The following is a 22,500-nucleotide window of genomic DNA, read 5'->3' on the forward strand; positions in this document are numbered from 1 at the left end:
GTATTTCCATCTGTACAGCATACAACCTCCCCTATCCTTAGACTACACACACACACACACACACACCTTAATGGTATTATAGAGGAAGATTAGCAGTGCTAATGCAGTGTGTTGCTTTTTTTTTTTTTTTTAACAACAGTGTTCGTTATTTGTCAAGATCACTTGGTGTTTTTAAAGGGTTAGTTTGGAGTCACCCAAGTTACACACCGACACAAACGCACTAACCGATGGAGGCGGCAGTAAAAGGAGTGTGGCGGCTTTGAAGAGAGCAGAGATAACGGCTTCAGTTCCCCGTCCTAAGGGGCTGTCTGACAGCGAGGTAAAGCCATGGAAATATCCTAAATATAGCAAATGCTTAAACTTGTATAGACGTTTTTAGGTGTCTGAAGTGCGTGTTGCGTTTAGCTGCTGCCCCCGTCCACAGCGGAGCATCTCTTTGCTTTGGCGTCGGTGCGCCCGCCTACTAGAGGGTGACACGGGAATCGATTGTCGCTCCCATCCCGAGCCCACGGAAATACTCCCGTCATATCCCGGTCACGTGGCTTGTGAACAGGGCAGCTGCTTTGTCTTGCTCCGATAGGCTACTCTGCGGCTAGCAGTAGCCAATCAACAAACGTATTGTGAGTAGTAAGCGGTTCTCTTTTCTGAAACGAAATGCCTCGCAGTCTTTGGCAGCATCGTTTTCACAGTCCCGAAAAAGTGTCCCCCTCCGCTGCCTACTTCTCCAAACTGTTCAGTGGTGGAAGAAGCATTCAGAGCCTTTACTTAAGTTAAAGTACTAATACCACAAACGGTTAGTACTAACAAAATGAGCAGACAAACTAACCGGTAGAGCAGCAACTCCCGTGTCCTGCGAGGTAAAATGACCGAGTCTGGCGGCTTTGAAGAGAGCAGCGATAACGGCTTCAGTTCCCCGCCGTAAAGGCCGTCTGACAGCGAGGTGAAGCTCTGGAAATATCCTAAATGTAGCGTGTGCTTAAACTTACATAAGTGTGTTTAGCTGCTGCCTAGGGCTGTGCAATTAATCGAAATCTAATCGTGATTATGATTTCTGCTCCCAATTATCACAGAAACGGAATAATCGAGAGACTATTATTTAGCTCATTACGTTTCGCAGGTCAACTCTTATTTTCTCTTGTGTTCCGAATTTAAAAATAAAATGTAAATAGGAAAAGTATAAATGCAAAATTCAAAGTTGTGTGTTTTTTTTTTTTTTTTTTTTTTTTTAACTTTTGATTTATTTAACTTTTTCCACTGTTTTTGAAGTTCAGTAATTGCAACATCTTTCCAGAAGTCAACTAGAGATGGTCCGATACCATTTTTTTGCTTCCCGATACCGATTCTGATACCTGAACTTGCGTATCGGGCCGATACAGAGTACCGATCCGATACCAGTGTGTCATATACTTTATTATGTTTTAACAGCTGTATACTACTATCCCTGTATAGATGATATGATGTATAACAGCTGTATACTACTATCTCTGTATGGATGATATGATGTATAACAGCTGTATACTACTATCCCTGTATGGATGTGATATGATTTCTATCTTTGTCAGTCTGGCTCAGGTTAAACTCTTTGTGAAACATGAACAAACGATGAACGCCCCAGAACGTTCTTGTATTATCCAGTTTGACAGTCAGTCATAACGGAAAAACAACATAAATAAACTACTTTTAACATAGAGTTTCTTTAGGGCTTTATTACGTGGTATCGGATCGGTGTATTAACTCCAGTACTTCCCGATACTAGCGTTTTAGGCAGTATCGTAGCCGATACTGGTATTGGTATCGGAACATCTCTAAAGTCAAGGAGTAATCGTGTTAAATTATCGTGATTTATATTTTTTCCCCATAATCGAGCAGCCCTACTGCTGCCCCCATTTCCCTTTTATTTATTTCAGAAAGGGACCGTGTATATTAATGAACATTTCAAAGAAGGTAATTATTATATTGTAGCCAAAGGCTAGTTTCCATCCTCAGTCCCTGACAGGTTGATGGTCCCTTTTTTAAGTAAAATAAATAAAACAAATCAGAGTAAAACATCACAATAAAAAAAAAATGAATGAATGAGTTACAGATCAACAACAGAGGACAAATGACAGATTATCCCAGCTAATGACAACCGCTTTGGTATTGCAGTAGCCACTTTGTTAACTGTTTCAGGGTTCATACGTTTTGAGAACAACCTGGAAAGGTTTTTTTTTTTTTTTTTACACAGCATAATAATATGTGATTAATAAATGTATTTCACGTCGTCGTCGTAACCTCACCGCTCTGTTCGGGGCGCGATATTACGACTCCCACTATGAACAACATACGTTGTCATTCATTTGATTGTTAAACCTCTGAGGGGGAAACTTAAACACAGATTTCTATTCTTATTGTATAATGTCGACTGACATTTTCAGGAATACATAGTCATGGAAACTTCATGCCCTGCTGTTTGGAAAATGAGGTGAGAGTTGATAATTCACGTGTTGTGTTAGCTGTAGAGTTCCAGGTTGTGGTTGCTCTAAAGGGAACTTCTCCTAAAGGGAACAGTGCCATTGCCTCTGGAGCCTGCTCTGGTTGAGCTGTTTGAGTTCTTTTTTATATATTCCTAGAGCTAGACCATGAAGGATTTAAAAAAAAACTAATGTAGAGTCCGTGTATTTCACAGTGTTCTCCCAATCGAACAGTTCAAGTTTCTTGAACGTTGCTTAGCTCCCACGCCGGTTCTCGGAGTAAATAAAGTGTGTAATCGCGTCTGTCTTTGTCCCTCCAGAAAAAGTTGCCCCAGCTGAAGAGTCTCGACCTGTTTAACTGCGAGGTGACCAACCTGGCGGACTACAGGGACTCCATCTTTAAGCTCCTCCCCCAGCTCATCTACCTGGACGGATACGACATCGACGACTGCGAGGCGTCCGACTCTGACGGCGAGGGAGACGGAGTCGACGACGAAGAAGGTGAGGGTGTAGCGTCGACGTGGCCGGGCCAAAAAAATATTAAAGTGGGACTTTTATAGACGAACGTAAGACGTAAAGTACAAGTTAAGTCGCATCGGGTTTGTATTTACAGGGTACCCTTAAATTCCTTACGTGTGTTAACGGCCTTTCACCAGATTAAATAACTCTTTCATTGTTTCGTCAAAAAGCATGCAAGTGTCGAGAACTATGAGAAAATGTTGCATTAAAACTACTCCATTCCTCAAAATCTAAACGTGTGTATGCATTCCTAAAACTGAACTGAAGTCACAAACCAAAAGTAAAAGACCAAATAAAAAAAGTCATGATTTCAAAACTTTACTAACTCTGATTCAGACGCTTCAGCTTGCCACCGCTCGTCCCCGTTTTCTCACGTTTTGTCGGGTTTTTCTCCGTGTTTCTGTGTGCTTCCAGAGGGCGAGTCGGAGGACTTTGAGGAAGAGGAAGAAGAGGACGAGGAGGACGTCGTGGCGGAGGAAGAGGACGACGACGACGACAGCGCTGACGACGAGGCGAGTCTCCGAAAACACGCTTTACATCCACAGATGAAAGCGTTGCTGTTTTAGTAAATTAACTTGTCGAAAAGGCGACGCAAGTTCACGTAAACTTAAAACGCCTTCTTGATGTCGGGGGGGGGGGGAAGCCTCGTCATTCAATAACCCAATTTCAATACTTAAGGAGCAAATCTCATCCGTGTCAGTGAGCCAATCGGCACGCAGCGTGCTTCTACCAAGATCTAATAATGTCTGTGATTGGCTGCTAACGTCAACAGCACCGCGACCGCTTTCGGCCCGCCAGTAATATCATATCGCGGCCAATGGCGTCTGCACGAAGTTTTGAAAAACTAACACCTGAAACCACTTCAGCGGCATTGCTGTGACTCACTGTGACTTCAACAAAACTGTGTGTGTGTGTGAGTGAGAGAGACTGAGTGTGAGTGAGAGAGACTGTGTGTGAGTGTGAGTGAGAGAGACTGTGTGTGAGTGAGAGAGACTGTGTGTGAGTGAGAGAGACTGTGTGTGAGTGAGAGAGACTGAGTGTGAGTGAGAGAGCCTGAGTGTGAGTGAGAGAGCCTGTGTGTGAGTGAGAGAGCCTGTGTGTGAGTGAGAGAGCCTGTGTGTGAGTGAGAGAGCCTGTGTGTGAGTGAGAGAGACTGTGTGTGTGTGTGAGTGAGAGAGACTGTGTGTGTGAGTGAGAGAGACTGTGTGTGTGAGTGAGAGAGACTGTGTGTGTGAGTGAGAGAGACTGTGTGTGTGAGTGAGAGAGACTGTGTGTGTGAGTGAGAGAGACTGTGTGTGAGTGAGAGAGACTGTGTGTGTGTGTGTGTGTGTGAGTGAGAGAGACTGTGTGTGTGTGTGAGAGAGACTGTGTGTGTGTGTGTGAGAGAGAGTGTGTGTGTGTGAGAGAGAGAGAGTGTGTGTGAGTGAGTGAGTGAGACTGTGTGAGTGAGTGAGAGAGACTGTGTGAGTGAGACTGTGTGAGTGAGTGAGAGAGACTGTGTGAGTGAGTGAGAGAGACTGTGTGAGGGGGTGTGTGTGTGAGTGAGAGAGACTGTGTGTGAGTGAGTGAGACTGTGTGTGAGTGAGAGAGACTGTGTGTGTGTGGGGGGGTGTGAGTGAGAGAGACTGTGTGTGAGTGAGAGAGACTGTGTGTGTGGGGGGGTGTGTGTGAGTGAGAGAGACTGTGTGTGTGTGTGTGTGAGTGAGACTGTGTGTGTGTGTGTGAGAGTGAGAGAGACTGTGTGTGTGAGTGAGAGAGACTGTGTGTGTGTGAGTGAGAGAGACTGTGTGTGTGTGAGTGAGAGAGACTGTGTAGTGTGTGTGTGTGTGTGTGACTGAGAGACTGTGTGTGAGTGAGAGACTGTGTGTGAGTGAGAGAGACTGTGTGTGTGGGGGTGTGTGTGTGTGTGTGTGAGACTGTGTGTGTGTGAGTGAGACTGTGTGTGTGGGTGTGTGTGTCCTGTCAATGTGCAGAGAGGACAGATGAGCTTGCGCTTACACTCAGGTTTTGATTTTACGTGAACCAATACTCTGTAGTACCGACGTGATTCGGTCGGTACCGGTAAAAGTACCGGGTTCGGTACCCAACCCTATCCACCGTCGAGCTACAGCACGACGACGTAAAAGATGAACACGTTCACATGCACTATAAAGGGGGAAATGCAAATACAAATGTAATAAACGTACCTCGCTGGCTGCATATAACCAAGAGGGAATGAGTTCATTTAGAAGAAAAATAAAGAAATAAAAAGCTGGATTATCATCATGTTATCAACCTGGAGGTGTGTTGAGTTTGAGTGAAATGTTGACGTCTGGATTAAGTCACTTACCGACTTTCTTTTCTCCCTGCAGGACGGAGAGGTGAACGGAGACGTGGACAGCGAGGACGATGACGAAGATGAGGACGATGAAGACGACGACGGTCAGTAACGCTGCGGCCTCGCAACTTCCGCAAAAACCCGTTTTTATTTTTACTCGGTTTGCCTGTTCTGCGACAGAACTCGGCGCCAACAGACGACGATTAGCTTTAACCACGTTTGAACCCTTACAAACCGATGTATCGCAACGAGACTTCCACACTTGATTACTGACATCAAGACGATCATTTTTTTGTATTTGAAGTTTTCTGAAATTCTGTATTTTTAAATATGCAAATGATTCATTATCCAATGCTAACGTTTGGTGAATTTAGGAGAAATGTCCAGACTCAAATAGACAACATATAATAAGCACCTGTTTGTTTATTTAGGATGGTTTTTTTCCCCCAGTAGTCCGAGAGACCCCAACATCTTAACGTCTCTCTCTCTCTGTCTCTCTCTCTCTCTCTCTCTCTCGCTCTCTCTCTCTCTCGCTCTCTCTGTCTCTCTCTCGCTCTCTCTCTCTCGCTCTCTCTCGCTCTCTCTCTCTCTCGCTCTCTGTCTCTGTCTCTCTCTCTCTCTGTCTCTCTCTCTGTCTCTCTCTCTGTGTGTGTGTCTGTTTGTTCTTTCTCTAGCTCGCTCCACCTCCTTTGTTTTAGCTAACGTTAGCACCGCTCTAGTTAGGATGCTGTAGCTGTTGTTACAGCAACAAAAGACGCTCTCGGCTGCTTTTTGGAGCTAAACGCTGCCAGCTTCTTTCTCTTTTTAGCGCCCTATAGTCAACTTTTTCTTGTCAAAAGACTCCAAGTGTAAAAATAAAATGACAAGAAAAACCCAGATAGTAACATCTAGAAGACAAAATTAGAGTGCTGCTGCTGTTGTTGTTGAACGTCTTGTTTCTCTTCTGCAGACGAGGACTCGTCTCCGGTCAAAGGAGAGAAGAGGAAGAGGGATCCTGAAGACGAGGATGAAGACGAAGAAGATGATTAAAGACGCACAAAGAATCCGCAAACCCCTCTGACCTCTCGCCCGGTGACACCACCCCCCCCTCCACTCCGTTGACTCCTCGGCCGCGTTCCATTTCTGAAACCGGCTTCCTGCCGCTGCACCTCCGTCATTTCCTGCTGACCCAAACACCGATATTCTCCTATTTCTTTTGTTCTGCAGCTTTCTGCAAACGTTTGTCACGATCCAGGAAGTTCAGGCTTTTTAAAATCCAAAATAATTCCTCAACAGCAGCGACGAGCAAAACGTCCAATAACATCGAATGCGTTTTCTGACACTCGTCTGCTTCCTGTTGATATTATTATTGTTATTATTACTTTCTCTCATCTGTGTGTTTGTGGCCGGCACGTTCTTGTGAACTCGGCATTAACGCCGACCGTCTCCAGACTCGCCACACGTGTTTAATCTCGCACATCGTTGTCTGGATTCATTGTTTTGGTCTATACATTGTCAGAATTTTGTGGAAAATATATAATTTCTCAGAGCAGAAAGTGACGTCTTCAAATGTTTGTGTTTAGTCCGACCAACGACCTAAAACCTCGGAGTAACTCGGTTAACATTTTAGAAAGCTGAAACCAGCGAATATTACCCGATTATCGCATTTATTGCCCGTAAACATTCTGCCGATCGACTTCTCGATAACACAACTGATCCTTTCAGAGACGCTGCGCCTCGTCGCTCTGTAATTACAGAGTTCAGAGGGCCGTAGAGCAGCGTGACGCGTCTCTGTAACATGAACAGGACTGGTTTCTTTCAGACAAATAAGGACCAACTGACTGTAAACAATGTCCTTTCACGAAAGCCAAGCTTGAACTCAAACGGCTTATTCATCTGGTGTTTAAATCTGACAAAGAATATGTAGGAAAAAAGGCCTTTTTGTGGCTGTTAAAGTCTCAGGCGTCGGGGTTTTTTGCTAACAAAAAAAAAACGTATTTTGTGACCATTTGAAATTCAAATTCCTTCTCCGTTAACCCTCGTGTTGTCTTCCCGTCAACCATGAACACAAACGCTTCAGTTGTCCCTATTTCAAGGTTTTTCTGTTTTTTTTTTTTTTTTCGACGTTTGGGTCCCTTTTTTCCAGAATTTGTCGTATTTTTCCAACGTTTTGTCACTTTTTTTCAATGTTTTTGGCGCTTTTTTTGGTGTTTTTTCATCGTTTTTCCTAACTTTTTGTCCAGTTTTTTTTTTTTTACATTTTCGCCGCTTATTTCGACATCCCGTATTTTTCTAATATAAAAAAAAACACCTTTGAAACGGGTCAAATTTGACCCAAGGACAACATGAGGGTTGTGTCGTCCCCCCCGAGTCGTGAGAAGAAGCTCCTAAAGGAAGCGACGGCGAGACATTGAATTTATCAATTGATTCTGGAATCAAAAACGCGAGCGTGAGCTCCCTTTACCGTCTTCATCACGAGGAAAGTTCGCCACACAAACATTTGTTGTTGTTTTTGTAACAAGTTTGTCAATTAAATCTCAACGTCTGGAAGTTTTCCTATAACCGTGTGATTTCGTGAAGGCGAGTTGCGTCTGTGGTAAAGAGGACGGAGCGAGCTTTTTGGGATGCAAACAATCGACACGTTTTTTTTTTGTTTTTTTTGTTTTTTTTTTTTCTCTCTGATCCTTTTTGTTTCTGGCTTCACCGTCTTCTTCCTCCGGGACTGAAACTTACCAGCTATGACGTCGTCGCCCAGTGCTCTCCCGACAGGCTCTGTGATGTCATCAACGGACAGCCAAACGTAGTGAACTTCCCTCCAAACAACAAAACGACAACAAAAACAACTCCGCCCACCCTTCCTCCTCCTCCTCCTCCCCCCCCGAGGCCGATCGCGCTCAGGGCAAACTGTGTTCTCTCTTTTTTGCCAACAGAGCTTTTTAAAAGAAATATTTTTTCAGAGAAATTGTTTTTGTTTAATTTTGTATCGTTGTCTGGGGACTCTCTCTCTCTCTCTCTTTTTTTCTCCCTGCTCAGTAGAGAGATCCAGTTGATCCTTCACTTACACTGACTAGTTGACGTTGTTTTCTTTTCTTTTTTTACTTTCTGTAAGTTAAAGGAAAAACAAACAAAAAAAAAAACACAAAAAGGACTTTGTAAATAAAATCTTAACATTTTGCTCCTGCCGTTTTGTCTCTCTTAATTACTTAAAGTTTTTTTTTTCTCCATACATTCAAATTAACTTCAAGCTCATTTCCCCGGTTTAGTTGTAGCACAGATCAGACGTGCTAACTGCTCGACTAGGGCTCCACAGTGCCTGTGAGTTAAATGTTGGAAGTCATTTGTTTTGCAGGTTGTTTTTGGTCCTAAACTTGGATGTGAAACCAATCTAAATTTTGACCTAATATTGACGCTAGATACAAACTCATGAAGTCACCAAAATAGAGTACATGTCATCCTACAAGTAACCCAAAGTTGTAGTAGAGATACGGGCTGTTTAAAGATCCCATGACATGCTGCTCTTTGAATGCTTTTATATAGACCTTAGTGGTCCCCTAATACTGTATCTGAAGTCTCTTTTATATAGACCTTAGTGGTCTCCTAATACTGTATCTGAAGTCTCTTTTATATAGACCTTAGTGGTCCCCTAATACTGTATCTGAAGTCTCTTTTATATAGACCTTAGTGGTCCCCCTAACACTGTATCTGAAGTCTCTTTTATATAGACCTTAGTGGTCCCCTAATACTGTATCTGAAGTCTCTTTTATATAGGCCTTAGTGGTCCCCCTAATACTGTATCTGAAGTCTCTTTTATATAGGCCTTAGTGGTCCCCTAATACTGTATCTGAAGTCTCTTTTATATAGGCCTTAGTGGTCCCCTAATACTGCATCTGAAATCTCTTTTATATAGGCCTTAGTGGTCCCCCTAATACTGTATCTGAAGTCTCTTTTATATAGACCTTAGTGATCCCCTAATACTGTATCTGAAGTCTCTTTTATATAGACCTTAGTGGTCCCCCTAATACTGTATCTGAAGTCTCTTTTATATAGACCTTAGTGGTCCCCTAATACTGTATCTGAAGTCTCTTTTATATAGACCTTAGTGGTCCCCTAATACTGTATCTGAAGTCTCTTTTATATAGACCTTAGTGGTCCCCTAATACTGTATCTGAAGTCTCTTTTATATAGACCTTAGTGATCCCCCTAATACTGTATCTGAAGTCTCTTTTTATATAGACCTTAGTGGTCCCCCTAATGCTGTATCTGAAGTCTCTTTTATATAGACCTTAGTGGTCCCCTAATACTGTATCTGAAGTCTCTTTTATATAGACCTTAGTGGTCCTCTAATACTGTATCTGAAGTCTCTTTTATATAGACCTTAGTGGTCCCCCTAATACTGTATCTGAAGTCTCTTTTATATAGGCCTTAGTGGTCCCCTAATACTGTATCTGAAGTCTCTTTTATATAGACCTTAGTGGTCCTCTAATACTGTATCTGAAGTCTCTTTTATATAGGCCTTAGTGGTCCCCTAATACTGTATCTGAAGTCTCTTTTATATAGACCTTAGTGGTCCCCTAATACTGTATCTGAAGTCTCTTTTATATAGACCTTAGTGGTCCCCTAATACTGTATCTGAAGTCTCTTTTATATAGGCCTTAGTGGTCCCCTAATACTGTATCTGAAGTCTCTTTTATATAGGCCTTAGTGGTCCCCCTAATACTGTATCTGAAGTCTCTTTTATATAGGCCTTAGTGGTCCCCTAATACTGTATCTGAAAGTCTCTTTTATATAGGCCTTAGTGGTCCCCTAATACTGTATCTGAAGTCTCTTTTATATAGACCTTAGTGGTCCCCTAATACTGTATCTGAAGTCTCTTTTATATAGACCTTAGTGGTCCCCCTAATACTGTATCTGAAGTCTCTTTTATATAGACCTTAGTGGTCCCCCTAATACTGTATCTGAAGTCTCTTTTATATAGACCTTAGTGGTCCCCCTAATACTGTATCTGAAGTCTCTTTTATATAGGCCTTAGTGGTCCCCTAATACTGTATCTGAAGTCTCTTTTATATAGGCCTTAGTGGTCCCCTAATACTGTATCTGAAGTCTCTTTTATATAGGCCTTAGTGGTCCCCTAATACTGTATCTGAAGTCTCTTTTATATAGGCCTTAGTGGTCCCTAATACTGTATCTGAAGTCTCTTTTATATAGACCTTAGTGATCCCCCTAATACTGTATCTGAAGTCTCTTTTATATAGACCTTAGTGGTCCCCCTAATACTGTATCTGAAGTCTCTTTTATATAGACCTTAGTGGTCCCCTAATACTGTATCTGAAGTCTCTTTTATATAGACCTTAGTGGTCCCCTAATACTGTATCTGAAGTCTCTTTTATATAGACCTTAGTGGTCCCCTAATACTGTATCTGAAGTCTCTTTTATATAGACCTTAGTGGTCCCCCTAATACTGTATCTGAAGTCTCTTTTATATAGACCTTAGTGGTCCCCCTAATACTGTATCTGAAGTCTCTTTCCCTAAATTCAGCCTTGGTGCAGAATTACAGCCCACTAGAGCCAGTGCCCACAATGAGCTTTCCTTAGGATGAGCCATTTCTGTGTCTGTAGCCATTGAGGAGGAGAGAGGGGGGGGGGTGTGGCCTTGACCAACTGCCACTTCGCTCGTTTGAAAGCCATGATGTCTCTCTCTCTCATTGGTGGGCCAAATTCTCTGGGCGGACAAAGCAGAGAAAGGGGAGGTAACCTTTCCCCTTATGACGTCATAAAGAGAAGTTTCCAGATCGGCCCATCTGAGCTTTCATTTTCTCAAAGGCAGAGCAGGATACCCAGGGCTCGGTTTACACCTATCACCATTTCTAGCCACTGGGGGGACCATAGGCAGGCTGGGGGAACTCATATTAATGTTAAAAAACCTCATAAAGTGAAATGTTCATGCCATGGGACCTTTTAAGTTAATTTAGGAACTGTTGCTATTACATTGTTTGTCCACTAGATGGTGCCGACAGGCTGTATTTTTCAAAATGTATTCTGGTCTCCATTCTTTAAAGAGCCATGTGCAGGTTGAATTCATAACTAAATTAATACTTAATGTTGACTGAAGAGGTCTTTTAAAAACACATGAGTAGAAATTGCTATGTTACACAGTTTTGATGAAAGGGTGCCCATTTTAAGCTAGGCTCTGAAATACGGCTCCGTCGTGTAACGTCCCTTCCGGTCAGTGGTTTATAGATGTGGAAGTTATTTAATCAGTTTTATCTCAAAGTATCGTTTATGGCAGTTATATATTCCTCCAGTTTAGAAAATCAAAAATCTTTTTCAACGTTTAGTCACTTTTTCCCAAGTTTTTTGTTATTTTTTCCCAAGTTTTAGAAGCTTTTACGACGTTTTTGTCACTTTTTTACAAGTTTTTTTTGTCACTTTTTTTTTCTGCGTTTAATTTGACATTTTCTTTATTTTTCCCGACATTTTTGAAGCTTTTTCCGACATTTTTATCACTTTTTTCAATGTTCAATATATTCACACGCTATAAAATTGAATAAAACACCCAAATTCAATGAAAGTCGTGAACTGATCATTTATTTTATTTGTGAAGAGCGGTTTATGGAACCATCCACGTTCTTTTTTTGACAATTTGGTTGAAAGAAACCCAAAATTTCTGGTATAACGTTTTGAAAATGGGTCACATGTGACTTGAGGACAACGGGAGGGTTAATCAACATCAAAAAACAAGGAATCAAATGTTTGTATTGTTTCAGTCTCATGAAAATGTAACATTGTTATAATAATACATTATGTTAAACGAGTTATTCCAGCTCTGGGAACCCTGAACATATTTCATGTTGATCCATTCAGTAGTTACGGAGACTTCTCGTAGTGGACTGAAAGACCCAAAGTTTTTCATTCATCAGTTGAGTTGAAGAATGAAAGGAGTCTAACCCTGAGATGAGGGAAACTGGGTTTTCTGTTTTCAGAAAGAGAGGTGGCTTCCCCTCCGGCTCAGTGAGTCTGAACCTAACCTGGTCGGGAGCAGGTTTTCTTTGTCTCCTCCCACTGATGCAGCGCTCTTTCATTTCCTCATTCATTCATTCATCAGTCTATATCGGGCGCAGTTTGTTAGCTGCATGAATACAAAAACGGAGTTGGTTTAACCATGTTAGGCAGACTATAAAATGTTTTTTTTCTTTCTCAAAACATGGCATTTCCGGTGGCCGGGTTGGTTCAGTGGGTAGAGCAGGCGCACGTATACTTAGAGGCTTATGCCTCGACGCAGAGGTCCAGGGTTCGAGTCCGACCTGTGACAATTTCCTGCATGTCTTTACCCCTCCCTCTCCACCTTCTCACCTAGCTGTCCTGTCTGTTAAACAGTCCTTCCAGAAAAATGCTGAGTTTTTTTGTGATTGTTTTGGGCAAAGAGCCTTGATTACGCATCACGTTTTCTTAAAAAATGTGATGGAATATGCGGGATATTGATGCAGTTTTATGCGATGAGATGGCGGGAACTTGCAAAAACTGTGGTGTCATCGTGGCTTCATCGCGGGGTTTTTGCAGCTTTTCGATGACGTTCACGCCGCGTAATTACGTCTCTTCATAACGTTCCCATGGCAACGGGGAAACGGCTGCTCTTGTGACGGAAACGCAGCATTTGTCAACTTTCTCAAAACATGGCATTTCCGGTGGCCGGGTTGGTTCAGTGGGTAGAGCAGGCGCACGTATACTTAGAGGCTTATGCCTCGACGCAGAGGTCCAGGGTTCGAGTCCGACCTGTGACAATTTCCTGCATGTCTTTACCCCTCCCTCTCCACCTTCTCACCTAGCTGTCCTGTCTGTTAAACAGTCCTTCCAGAAAAATGCTGAGTTTTTTTGTGATTGTTTTGGGCAAAGAGCCTTGATTACGCATCACGTTTTCTTAAAAAATGTGATGGAATATGCGGGATATTGATGCAGTTTTATGCGATGAGATGGCGGGAACTTGCAAAAACTGTGGTGTCATCGTGGCTTCATCGCGGGGTTTTTGCAGCTTTTCGATGACGTTCACGTCACGTAATTACGTCTCTTCATAACGTTCCCATGGCAACAGGGGGAAACGGCTGCTCTTGTGTGACGGAAACGCAGCATTTGTCAACTTTCTGCTAAGATATGTGGAACGGAAATGCGGGGATTATGAAATCATGCAAGCCCCGCATATTTTGCGCGGAAATCGGCAATTAAGGCGGCGTATCCCCCCCGCATAAATCGCATAATCACGTTTTTCTGGAGGGACTGGTTAAAGGTGGAAAAGCCCAAATAATCTTAAACACAAAAAAAACATCCTTTTGTCGAGGATCCCGTTGATGAAGAAGCTGTATTACTTCGCAGGGAGTTAAACATACGTCGGGAGACGATATTGAGGCCCCGACTACAGATGCATTTCCATTTTCAGGTACCAGCCTACCTATTTTCTTCCCAGTCTATCAGTTATGTAGCCTACATAACCCTAACCGTCCTCATATCACTGTCGTCACCCATCGTGGACGTGGTCTTACGTCCCAGCACATTATTTGTGTCGCGTTACGTTTTTTGTTTTTTTTACATTGGTGATGCGGAGCATTTCAGTCGAGCCACTTCGCCGTCAGAAGAGCGTGACTCGCTCTGAAGCGTGTTTTAAACGTTTTTGTAGCGTTCCCTGGACACAAACCAGTAAGAGACATTAAAAAGGGAGTTCCACAGTATTGCAGGTGAATGTTGTAAACCCTTTGAAGTAAAAGATTATGAATTATAATCCTATTAATGATGAAACTTGGTTATTTAGAAACCGATCCAGACCACGTGGCTGTTTCAAATACTTTCACTTTTCGTGAAATCAGGGCATGCATTGGCGCGCTCCGGTGTCCTTTACTTTGCCTATTTATTTTGTCACCTAGATTTTTTAATCAGTATTGATTTATATTTCACGCACAAAAACGCACAGAACTTGGACGCGAGCTAAAATAGGCAAACAAACAACATAATTGCGTCAAGATTTCAGCGGTGTTTCCTTTACTGGTGGTAGAACGTTTGAGTAGTTTTAATTGGTCCAGTGTTTAAACAGCAGTGTGAGAGCTGATTGGTTGAATCAGAAGGCCGCCCTCATGTTGTTTTTGGTGTTTTTGATGTCCAGCTCCAGCTGAGCGATCCTCACCTGCACAACATTTAAAACAAATCGCTGTAATCCCCCCCCCCGAAACACAGTCTTATTGAACAGGTTATACTCAACACAAAACCTTACATTACTGTTGGATTGCAAAGACTATTTTGGCGTTGTATAGCCTCACAATGCCATTTCTGACATCGTGACACTATAGTTGGCAGACCTTTGTGAAGATATTTAACCAACTGCCAATAATTTGTCATAGAAAAATAATGGTTTCATCCCGATTTGTCCAAAAAGCTTAAGGCGGAGACGAGATGTTAAGTTGTAAGTGGCCTTGAGTCTAAAGGATCATTTATGACTGCAACGTGTGTGTTTGTGTTTGAATACTAACGTCTTTGTCTTTAAGTTGTTCTCTCAGGCCTTTGATCTCGTCTTGCTGTCTGTAAAACGCTTGCAGGAGCTGAAATTATAAAACATGCTTCGTGGCAGGAAGAAGAGAAACTGGACGGAACACTTGCACGAGCAGGCTCTGTTCAGACATTGTGTCGTGGATGATCTGATCACCGGACCGCTCCGAGTAGAGGTGAAGATCTTTGCCCGAACCCAACGGTCTTAATATCTAGAATTTGACACGGGCTCGGGCCGGGCTCGGGCTTGTGCTCCGGGTTGCGCGGTAAATGAGCGGTCAGGTGATGCGTTTCGATTAGCGCGAAAATGGATGCTGAGGAGGTGAAACGGAAGCTGGCCTCTGACGATTACGTTTTGGTTGCACCGGTAAAAAAAAGACTAGGTGGAGGGATTATATCTCCAACCTGGCCTGGGAACGCCTCGGGATCCCCCAGTCGGAGCTGGTTAATGTGGCTCGGGAAAGGGAAGTTTGGGGTCCCCTGCTGGAGCTGCTGCCCCCGCGACCCGACACCGGATAAGCGGACGAAAGATGGATGGATGGACGTTTGTGTTTTACAATTTGAAATGATCTATGTATGCGTACCTACGTCATAGATTCAACTCAGAACCATAAATCATACTTTAGAGCTGTCCAGTTGTGATCGGATCACCCAGGACGCATGTTAATGCCTGTTCTGAACAGGGCCACAGAGTATTCTCACGTATATATATATATATATATATATGTATATATATATATATATCTGTATATGTACTGTATATCTGATAAGTTTGCGCATCACCTCGCTCTCGGTTGTAGGCGGAGGCCTCTCTGCAGGTTCACAGCAGTGTGGAGTGCAGCAGTACGTCCACAGCGGGATCTGGGTCTCGTCCGGCTGCCACCCCGACAGATCGCTCACCTCCCTGGGGTATTTGGCGTCCTGGTAGGCTAGCTGCTCCTCAAGGAAGGCCTCAAATGAGACAATAAACAGGTTCATACAACAGCAAGGAAATAGAGCTAGACAGAACTTCGAGCCATGTCGGGTTTACTGTGAATAAGAGCTAAAGTACAATCGGTAATTAGCTGACGAAATTTGCTTTTCTCCGGCGTGAGCGACTCATTTATAAGGAGAGGGCCAAGATGCCGAACCTTGCAGCAGTTCTACTTTGGGAATCACATGCCATTTGTATTTAACACATTTCACTGAGCTTAAAGCTTTTTTGTGACATTTAAATGCGTTTCAGTTTTCCGTAAGAGGAGTTCCTGTACAGCAACACCTTAAAATCATACCAGGAACTCCCAGTACCTCTTCTGTGTTTAAGGTTGTCTGCAGTGGACATATTTCAGCTGTATTTTCCCTCGTTCATATCCGGTGTCTCACAAAAACGGATTTGTCCTAATTTAATTCTTTATGCTTGTCTTCACAGGCATCATAACCCCTTTCACGTCTCACAGCTGCCGACTATTGGAGTTTTCAGTGCTCTATTTTGATGTGGTTCTACCTCTTCCATAAACTGCAGGCTGGTCTTGGTCACGGCACCGACTGACGGATCCATCTGGAACCTCAAGGAGCTCAGCTGCCTCACTAGCCCCTTCTCAGCAGGGGTTTCTGGGTAAGGGTTGGCTATTAAAGTCCCGGGCCTCAGGGACATCAGCACTGGGCCTGATGAAGATATGTTAGACACATGTTTATATGGTGGATCACTGAGAGAAACTAAAGGCATCTACCTATCATGCATCTGTCAGCCATTTTGGTTCCAAGGCAGTAACGCATTACTGACTTCTGTTGATCCCTAACAGCCACTCCTGAGCCGTCATGGCCGCCTGGTTTCCAGCTGTCATTGGGTACAGATCCTCTTGGAAAACACCTGACTGGGAGGAGGAAGAATAACTCTTTAGCTTTAGTTTCTGTCCTGATCATCAGTGAATGCAGCATAATAAGAAAAGCGAGTTAAACGTATCATCCTAACCTCTTTTCGTGGTACGATCATTGACAGTGGTTCCACCAGGTCTTTGAAGGCGATCAGACGGTAAAATCGGAAAACCTCACAGGCGCTCACGTCCAGGCCGCGCTTCGGCATCACCGCTAAAGTGATGAAGAGGTCAAAGGACATCGGAGTTGGTCATGGGTTGATGCTAGAATGGATGGTCCGGAGAGACGGGTAAGAGCAAGACCCGCCCCTAATTGGTTAGTCATTGTTTCCTTTGTTGGTTGAGTTGGTTAGGTTTAGGCATGCGGAGTGAGATTGTTTAAGGTTAGGGTAAGAATATCCCGGTAAACTAATCAGTAGCAAAGGAGGGCGGGTCACGTCTTCGCCCAGATTGGTCCGTTGACCATCCATCCTTACATCAACCTTGGTCATGGAGCATTGGGAAACAGTTGTTACACCTTTTTAAAGTATGACTAGCTAAAGTTATGACAGCTACGTTGGCTTAAGTTATGACAGCTACGGTGGCTAAAGTTATGACAGCTACGGTGGCTAAAGTTATGACAGCTACGGTGGCTTAAGTTATGACAGCTACGGTGGCTAAAGTTATGACAGCTACGGTGGCTAAAGTTATGACAGCTACGGTGGCTAAAGATATGACAGCTACGGTGGCTTAAGTTATGACAGCTACGGTGGCTAAAGTTATGACAGCTACGGTGGCTGAAGACATGACAGCTACGGTGGCTTAAGTTATGACAGCTACAGTGGCTTAAGTTATGACAGCTACGGTGGCTAAAGTTATGACAGCTACGGTGGCTTAAGTTATGACAGCTACGGTGGCTAAAGATATGACAGCTACGGTGGCTTAAGTTATGACAGCTACAGTGGCTTAAGATATGACAGCTACGGTGGCTTAAGTTATGACAGCTACGGTGTTGTAGTTGGTCTTTTAACAAAATGAAGTTGGTTCAGGTTGCTAAAGTTAGTATTTTTCCTCCAGCAAACCAAGTCTTTTTCTAGTAAGTACTGGTAGAGACATCTAAGTTTTGGGGCTTCCAAAACAAGTGTTTGTGCTGCCATAAGTAGTACAGCAACAGCTGGCTTAACGTTAGTTGGTCTTTTTCCAAGTGTTTGTACAGCTAGCAGTATTGCTACCCTAGCTAAATAATTTATTATAAGTAGGGGAACATCTGAGTAGCTGAGCATTGTCCAGATTAGGTCTGTTTGTGTCTAGTATACCTATACAGATACATGTTTGTGTAGCTAATTTAGTTGTGTACAACTAGTGAAAGGTGGTCTAACTGCTACAAGTCGCTAAATTATTGGGACTGGGGGCTAAAGTTGGTATTTTTAAAATTAAGTTTCAGTGTTTGTGACATTAAACTTTTAAATAACACTTTTTCTGCTTGTGTCTTCTGATCTCACCGAGTCCTTTCTGTGGCAGCAGAGACCTGTACTCCGTCAGGAAGCTGATGTAAGGTTTCTCAGTGCTCAGCTCGTAGTAACGGATGTTCCCGTCACCCTAAATCAAGGTATTAAAGGGCACACCAATTCTGTCATTTGTCACATTTGGCACTAGCATATTTAGGCAACTCTAGATTGGTTCAATTTTAATATTTGGAGTGCATCAACAACCAAACTGTAAAACAAGGAGTTTCGTAACCCGACCAACTGGAGGAAATGAATGCAAAGTTGCAGGGTAGAGTTGGTTAGTTTTATAACCTTTCCAGCCAAGTAGAGCATGTGTGTGTCTGGATCGTAGAATGGGAAGAGGACTCCTGCAGATCCGTCCAAATCTTCTTCGTACAGCGGCTCAGATAAGTCGTCCTGCAACCAAACAAGCACTATTTATTAGATTCAGATTAGATTAGTTTCAACTTTATTGTCATTGTGCAGAGTCTTAAGTACAAAGACAACAAAATGCAGTTTGCGTCCAACGAGAAGTGCAAAAAAAAGCAGAAAAGTGCAATGCGATATATGAAAGTATAGACAGGTGGTGCATAGACAGTACAAGAACTATAGTGCAGTGTACACAGTAGTATACAGTTTACAGAAGGTGGCTTAGAGTGATATAAATTAAATATAAATATGTGCAGTGTATTAGCAGTTAACCTTATAGGAGCAGAATAAAGATGGCTATGTAATATGAACAATGTATGAACAACATGTATAGATATGTGCAATGTAGTAGTAACATTATATTAGTTGTAAGAATATGTTACTGCTACGACATTGCACATATCTGTACACTTATGACTCTAGATTTCCTGAATATCTGCTGAAAAATGCATCGTCATCGTATTAGTCTCTTCAATTAACGGTGCTGTAGGTAGGATTGTGAAGATCCAGGACTTAGCCAAAAGATTTGAACATCGGCAACTTCTCAGTCCCTCCCCCCCCCCTTTCGGATGAAGCCCAAAACGGTCTCCTAAGCCCCGCCACCCACAAGGGAGAATGAATGCGTGTGCATGAGCAGTGATTGACACGCAGTTAGACACCGCCCCCCCCCCGGCCCTGATTGGTGCATCTGAACAGGGAGCTCTGGATAGTGGTAGTTCTACTGGAACATAGGGTCAGTTTCAGCAAATATGACAGAAAGTTAGTTTTAGAAGTCTTACATGTTTAATCCACAGGACATAATGGATCTTAAAAAATCCTCCACTGTTTTGTGTCTTTTATCGTTTTTAATTTTCATTACCAGAATTGTTTGGAAGAAGCAGAGTTAGGGTTACATATTCAATGTCCATTTGATGTGTTTGTGGTTCTTACAGGGTCCCAGAGGACGATCTGTCTGTGGTTCCAGGGTGAGCTGCCGGTGGACACAAGCATCTTCAACCCTCCAATGTATAAAACCTTACTGGCTCTGTGGGACTTACTGCTCGACACCTGCTGGTACATTATTACACGTTTAGTTTTTTTTTGTTGGTTTTTCACACAATCAAATGAAATGAGCACTTCTAAAACACACTTGTAGGATTTTTCCTGTCCGCGGGTCCAGGACTCGAACCCGTCTGTCTTTGGACGTGACTGCCAGCCTGCTTCCATCGCAGTTGAAGCTGACGGACAGCAGCAGCGAGTCAGACGGGTAGCGGTGGTGGACGGGCATCAGAACCACCCGCACCGGGTACCTGAGCACCGCACCTACCTGGGACACATCCCAGAGGAGGACCTTGGGACGAAAGAGAAACGGCTGTTTTTCTGGGTAAGTTTAAACTCACTGAAACACAGATTGCTCGATCTGATGTGCACCATTTCTAATTGAAGCTCAATTATTGACAAACTCTGGCTGCCAACACTGACCCAAAGAGTGCTGCTAAGTAGACCTGATTCTCATCCCCAGAACCAGCCCAAAAATATGTCTCATTTTTCATGAGCTGAACTCAAAGATCTAAGACTTTTTCTATGTACACAAAAGGCCTATTTCTCTCAGACATTGTTCACAAATCTGTCTAAATCTGTGTCAGTGAGCACTTCTCCTTTGCCGAAAATCCATCCACCTAAGAGATGTGGCATATCAAGATGCTGATTATTGCACAGGTGTGCCTTAGGCTGGCCACAATATAACGCCACTCTAAGATGAGCACTACATACGTCCTGGGGTCCGTTTCAGGAAGGAGGTTTAACAAACTCTGAGTGTAACCCTGATGTCTGAGTTGATTCACCCTGAGATGGAAACTCTGAGTTTTCGGTTCCAGAACAGCTGATATGAGTTGGGTCAATCAACTCCGAGTAGGTTCACGCGCGCACACCACCACAATAAAAAGGCAGCATGAATGGAGCCACGATACTACGATTCACCATGGTAACAACCACAAACAAACGGGCCGGCGGAAATACTCATGCGCACAAACAACGAGTTTGAACATGTATTTCGTTAAAAAAGCAAGACAGCGGCTGCTGGTGTGGTGTGGTGTGGGAGAAAATTGCTGCTCGAGTCAATGCGTAAGCATCAGCAGTGTATTAATTTCATATTTTAACAGTTAACTGATAATATCACTGGTGAAAACTGGAATTGTATTACACCTATAATTTCATTTGGGTGCAATCCTGCGGGCGAAAAAGTAAGCTAGGCCTACTACTATATCCCATTCTGAGGCTGCAGCACCATGATCATTAACAGAACTATAATGTATAATCATTTATTTCTTTTCAATGGCTCTCATTGGTTTGTTTCCAGGGAACAACTACAAAAAACGTTTCAGAGCGAGTCACACTTTTCTGACGGCTACAGTGGCTTTACTATTACAGTGTCACCAATAAAGAAAACTGCCGTTTGCAAAAAACGTAACGCGACACAAAGAATCTGCTGGGATGTTGAAGCATGTCCACGATGGTGGATGTTGGCGATATGAGGACGGAGAAGGTGTCTACATATCTGATGGACTGTGAAAACATGTGGAAATGAAAATACATTTAGTCGGGACTCGATATCATCTCCCGACGTAAACTCTCTGTGAAGTAATAATACAGCTTCTTCATCGACGGGATCGTCGACAAAAGGACACGACATGTTTGAGAACAAGTTTTATTTATTACGTTTTTATTCATGCAGATAACAAATTAAATGCGCCCGATACAGACTGAATGAATGAATGAGGAAACGAGAGAGAAGAAACCCTGCTCCCGACCAGGTTAGGTTCACAGGCTCAGTTACCATAGTAACTGACTCTGAGGTGAAGTCACCTCTCTTTCTGAAACCGAAAACCCAGAGTTACCCTCATCTCAGGGTTAACAAACTCAGAGTTTTCACTAAACCTGCTTTCTGAAACGGACCCCTGGACAGATGAGGATCCTGACCTTGTAGTCGTAGGCAGAGCTAAGCAACAGGTTCTCAGCTGTCGGATGCCACTCAATAAGGGCCACCCTCCTGCAGTGACCAATCAGAGTCTTCCTAGCCTTGGTGAGGTTCTGTTGGACGCCACAGACCGGGATGTCCCAGACCTTCACCTGCGTACACAAACAGTAACGGGGTTGTATGTACTATTGAGAGGCAAAGATCATCCCCTTCCGGTGGACCCCACGGGACCTTATTTTCGGAGGAAAATGAAATGGTACGGTAGCAAACAGGGAACGACGAATTATTATTTGATCCCGTTTGAATTGAGCCATGAATTACACACGATGTTCGTCAGTTTAAAAGATCATTTTTGCAAGTGAAAAAAGTTTATCGTAGAACCACTTATATATCTCGTCTCCCGCAACACGTCACCTTGTTTGCTAGCTATCTTAGCTCTGTTCCGCAACACATGTAACATTATCTTACCTGATGTGTTTTAGCCAACGTTTTTACCAGCCAGGAAGCGAAAGAACACGCTGTGAAGAAGACCTGTTCGTTGTGACGCACCGGTACGAAGCACACAGGCATCATAGCTTTTGTGAGATGTCACTTACTTGTATGTGTAGTCTTTCTAATTGCGTATTTTCACAGTCTTGTACTTGTATTTGTCTCTCCCCGTTTACTACCGTACATATTTTTTCCCCAAAGTAAGGTCCCATGGTGGTCCATCAGAAGGGGAGGGACTTCACCTCTCTATACTTGAGGAAGTTTCAGCTGAACCATCTAAAACATAAAGGACAGTGCTTACGGTGCAGTCCTCTGAGCACGAGGCGATGCAGTGATCGTCAAACGGGTTCCACTTGACATCCAGGACGCTCCCACTGTGACCGCACACCCTCGGGTGCTGAGGGTCCACCCTGCCCGTCTGAGAGAGCACGATGAAAGGAATTACACCACGCAGGTCCCAGCGGCAACAACAGAAATGAGAATTCACACCAACTGAGATTTAGATGAATTCATTTTC

The 22,500-nt window shown here is 43.3% G+C and overlaps 3 protein-coding genes across 4 annotated transcripts in view; 2 read left to right on the top strand and 1 right to left on the bottom strand.

Moving 5' to 3' along the window:
- The window catches only part of LOC144513246 (acidic leucine-rich nuclear phosphoprotein 32 family member D-like), a 13,883-nt gene extending 5,443 nt beyond the window's left edge, over nucleotides 1-8,440 (top strand). Inside the window, exons 4-7 of the mRNA XM_078244260.1 lie at nucleotides 2,771-2,951; nucleotides 3,384-3,481; nucleotides 5,321-5,390; nucleotides 6,236-8,440. Of these exons, the coding sequence (XP_078100386.1) occupies nucleotides 2,771-2,951; nucleotides 3,384-3,481; nucleotides 5,321-5,390; nucleotides 6,236-6,315 (429 nt within the window). The 3' untranslated portion in view covers nucleotides 6,316-8,440. The remainder of the gene's footprint in view (nucleotides 1-2,770; nucleotides 2,952-3,383; nucleotides 3,482-5,320; nucleotides 5,391-6,235) is intronic.
- Nucleotides 8,441-13,807: 5,367 nt separating this feature from the next.
- The window catches only part of LOC144513250 (coronin-2A-like), a 14,089-nt gene continuing 5,396 nt past the window's right edge, over nucleotides 13,808-22,500 (bottom strand). The window contains exons 3-14 of the mRNA XM_078244269.1: nucleotides 22,285-22,401; nucleotides 21,497-21,646; nucleotides 19,668-19,868; nucleotides 19,469-19,585; nucleotides 18,422-18,526; nucleotides 18,125-18,221; nucleotides 16,742-16,857; nucleotides 16,553-16,643; nucleotides 16,274-16,434; nucleotides 15,574-15,741; nucleotides 14,775-14,843; nucleotides 13,808-14,431 (exon numbers count right to left, since the gene is read on the bottom strand). Of these exons, the coding sequence (XP_078100395.1) occupies nucleotides 14,366-14,431; nucleotides 14,775-14,843; nucleotides 15,574-15,741; nucleotides 16,274-16,434; nucleotides 16,553-16,643; nucleotides 16,742-16,857; nucleotides 18,125-18,221; nucleotides 18,422-18,526; nucleotides 19,469-19,585; nucleotides 19,668-19,868; nucleotides 21,497-21,646; nucleotides 22,285-22,401 (1,458 nt within the window). The 3' untranslated portion in view covers nucleotides 13,808-14,365. The remainder of the gene's footprint in view (nucleotides 14,432-14,774; nucleotides 14,844-15,573; nucleotides 15,742-16,273; nucleotides 16,435-16,552; nucleotides 16,644-16,741; nucleotides 16,858-18,124; nucleotides 18,222-18,421; nucleotides 18,527-19,468; nucleotides 19,586-19,667; nucleotides 19,869-21,496; nucleotides 21,647-22,284; nucleotides 22,402-22,500) is intronic.
- LOC144513252 (inhibitor of apoptosis protein-like) overlaps nucleotides 17,582-22,500 on the top strand; it is a 13,595-nt gene continuing 8,676 nt past the window's right edge. Inside the window, exons 1-3 of one of the 2 annotated variants that reach the window (XM_078244271.1) lie at nucleotides 17,582-18,231; nucleotides 19,471-19,591; nucleotides 19,674-19,901. The gene's annotated coding sequence lies outside the window, so the exon portion shown is untranslated. Of the gene's footprint in view, nucleotides 18,232-19,231; nucleotides 19,592-19,673; nucleotides 19,902-22,500 lie in introns of those variants that run through there. The other variant, XM_078244272.1, reaches the window with a different exon arrangement.

Source organism: Sander vitreus, unplaced genomic scaffold (genome assembly GCF_031162955.1).
Source record: "Sander vitreus isolate 19-12246 unplaced genomic scaffold, sanVit1 ctg154_0, whole genome shotgun sequence".
Taxonomy (NCBI): domain Eukaryota; kingdom Metazoa; phylum Chordata; class Actinopteri; order Perciformes; family Percidae; genus Sander; species Sander vitreus.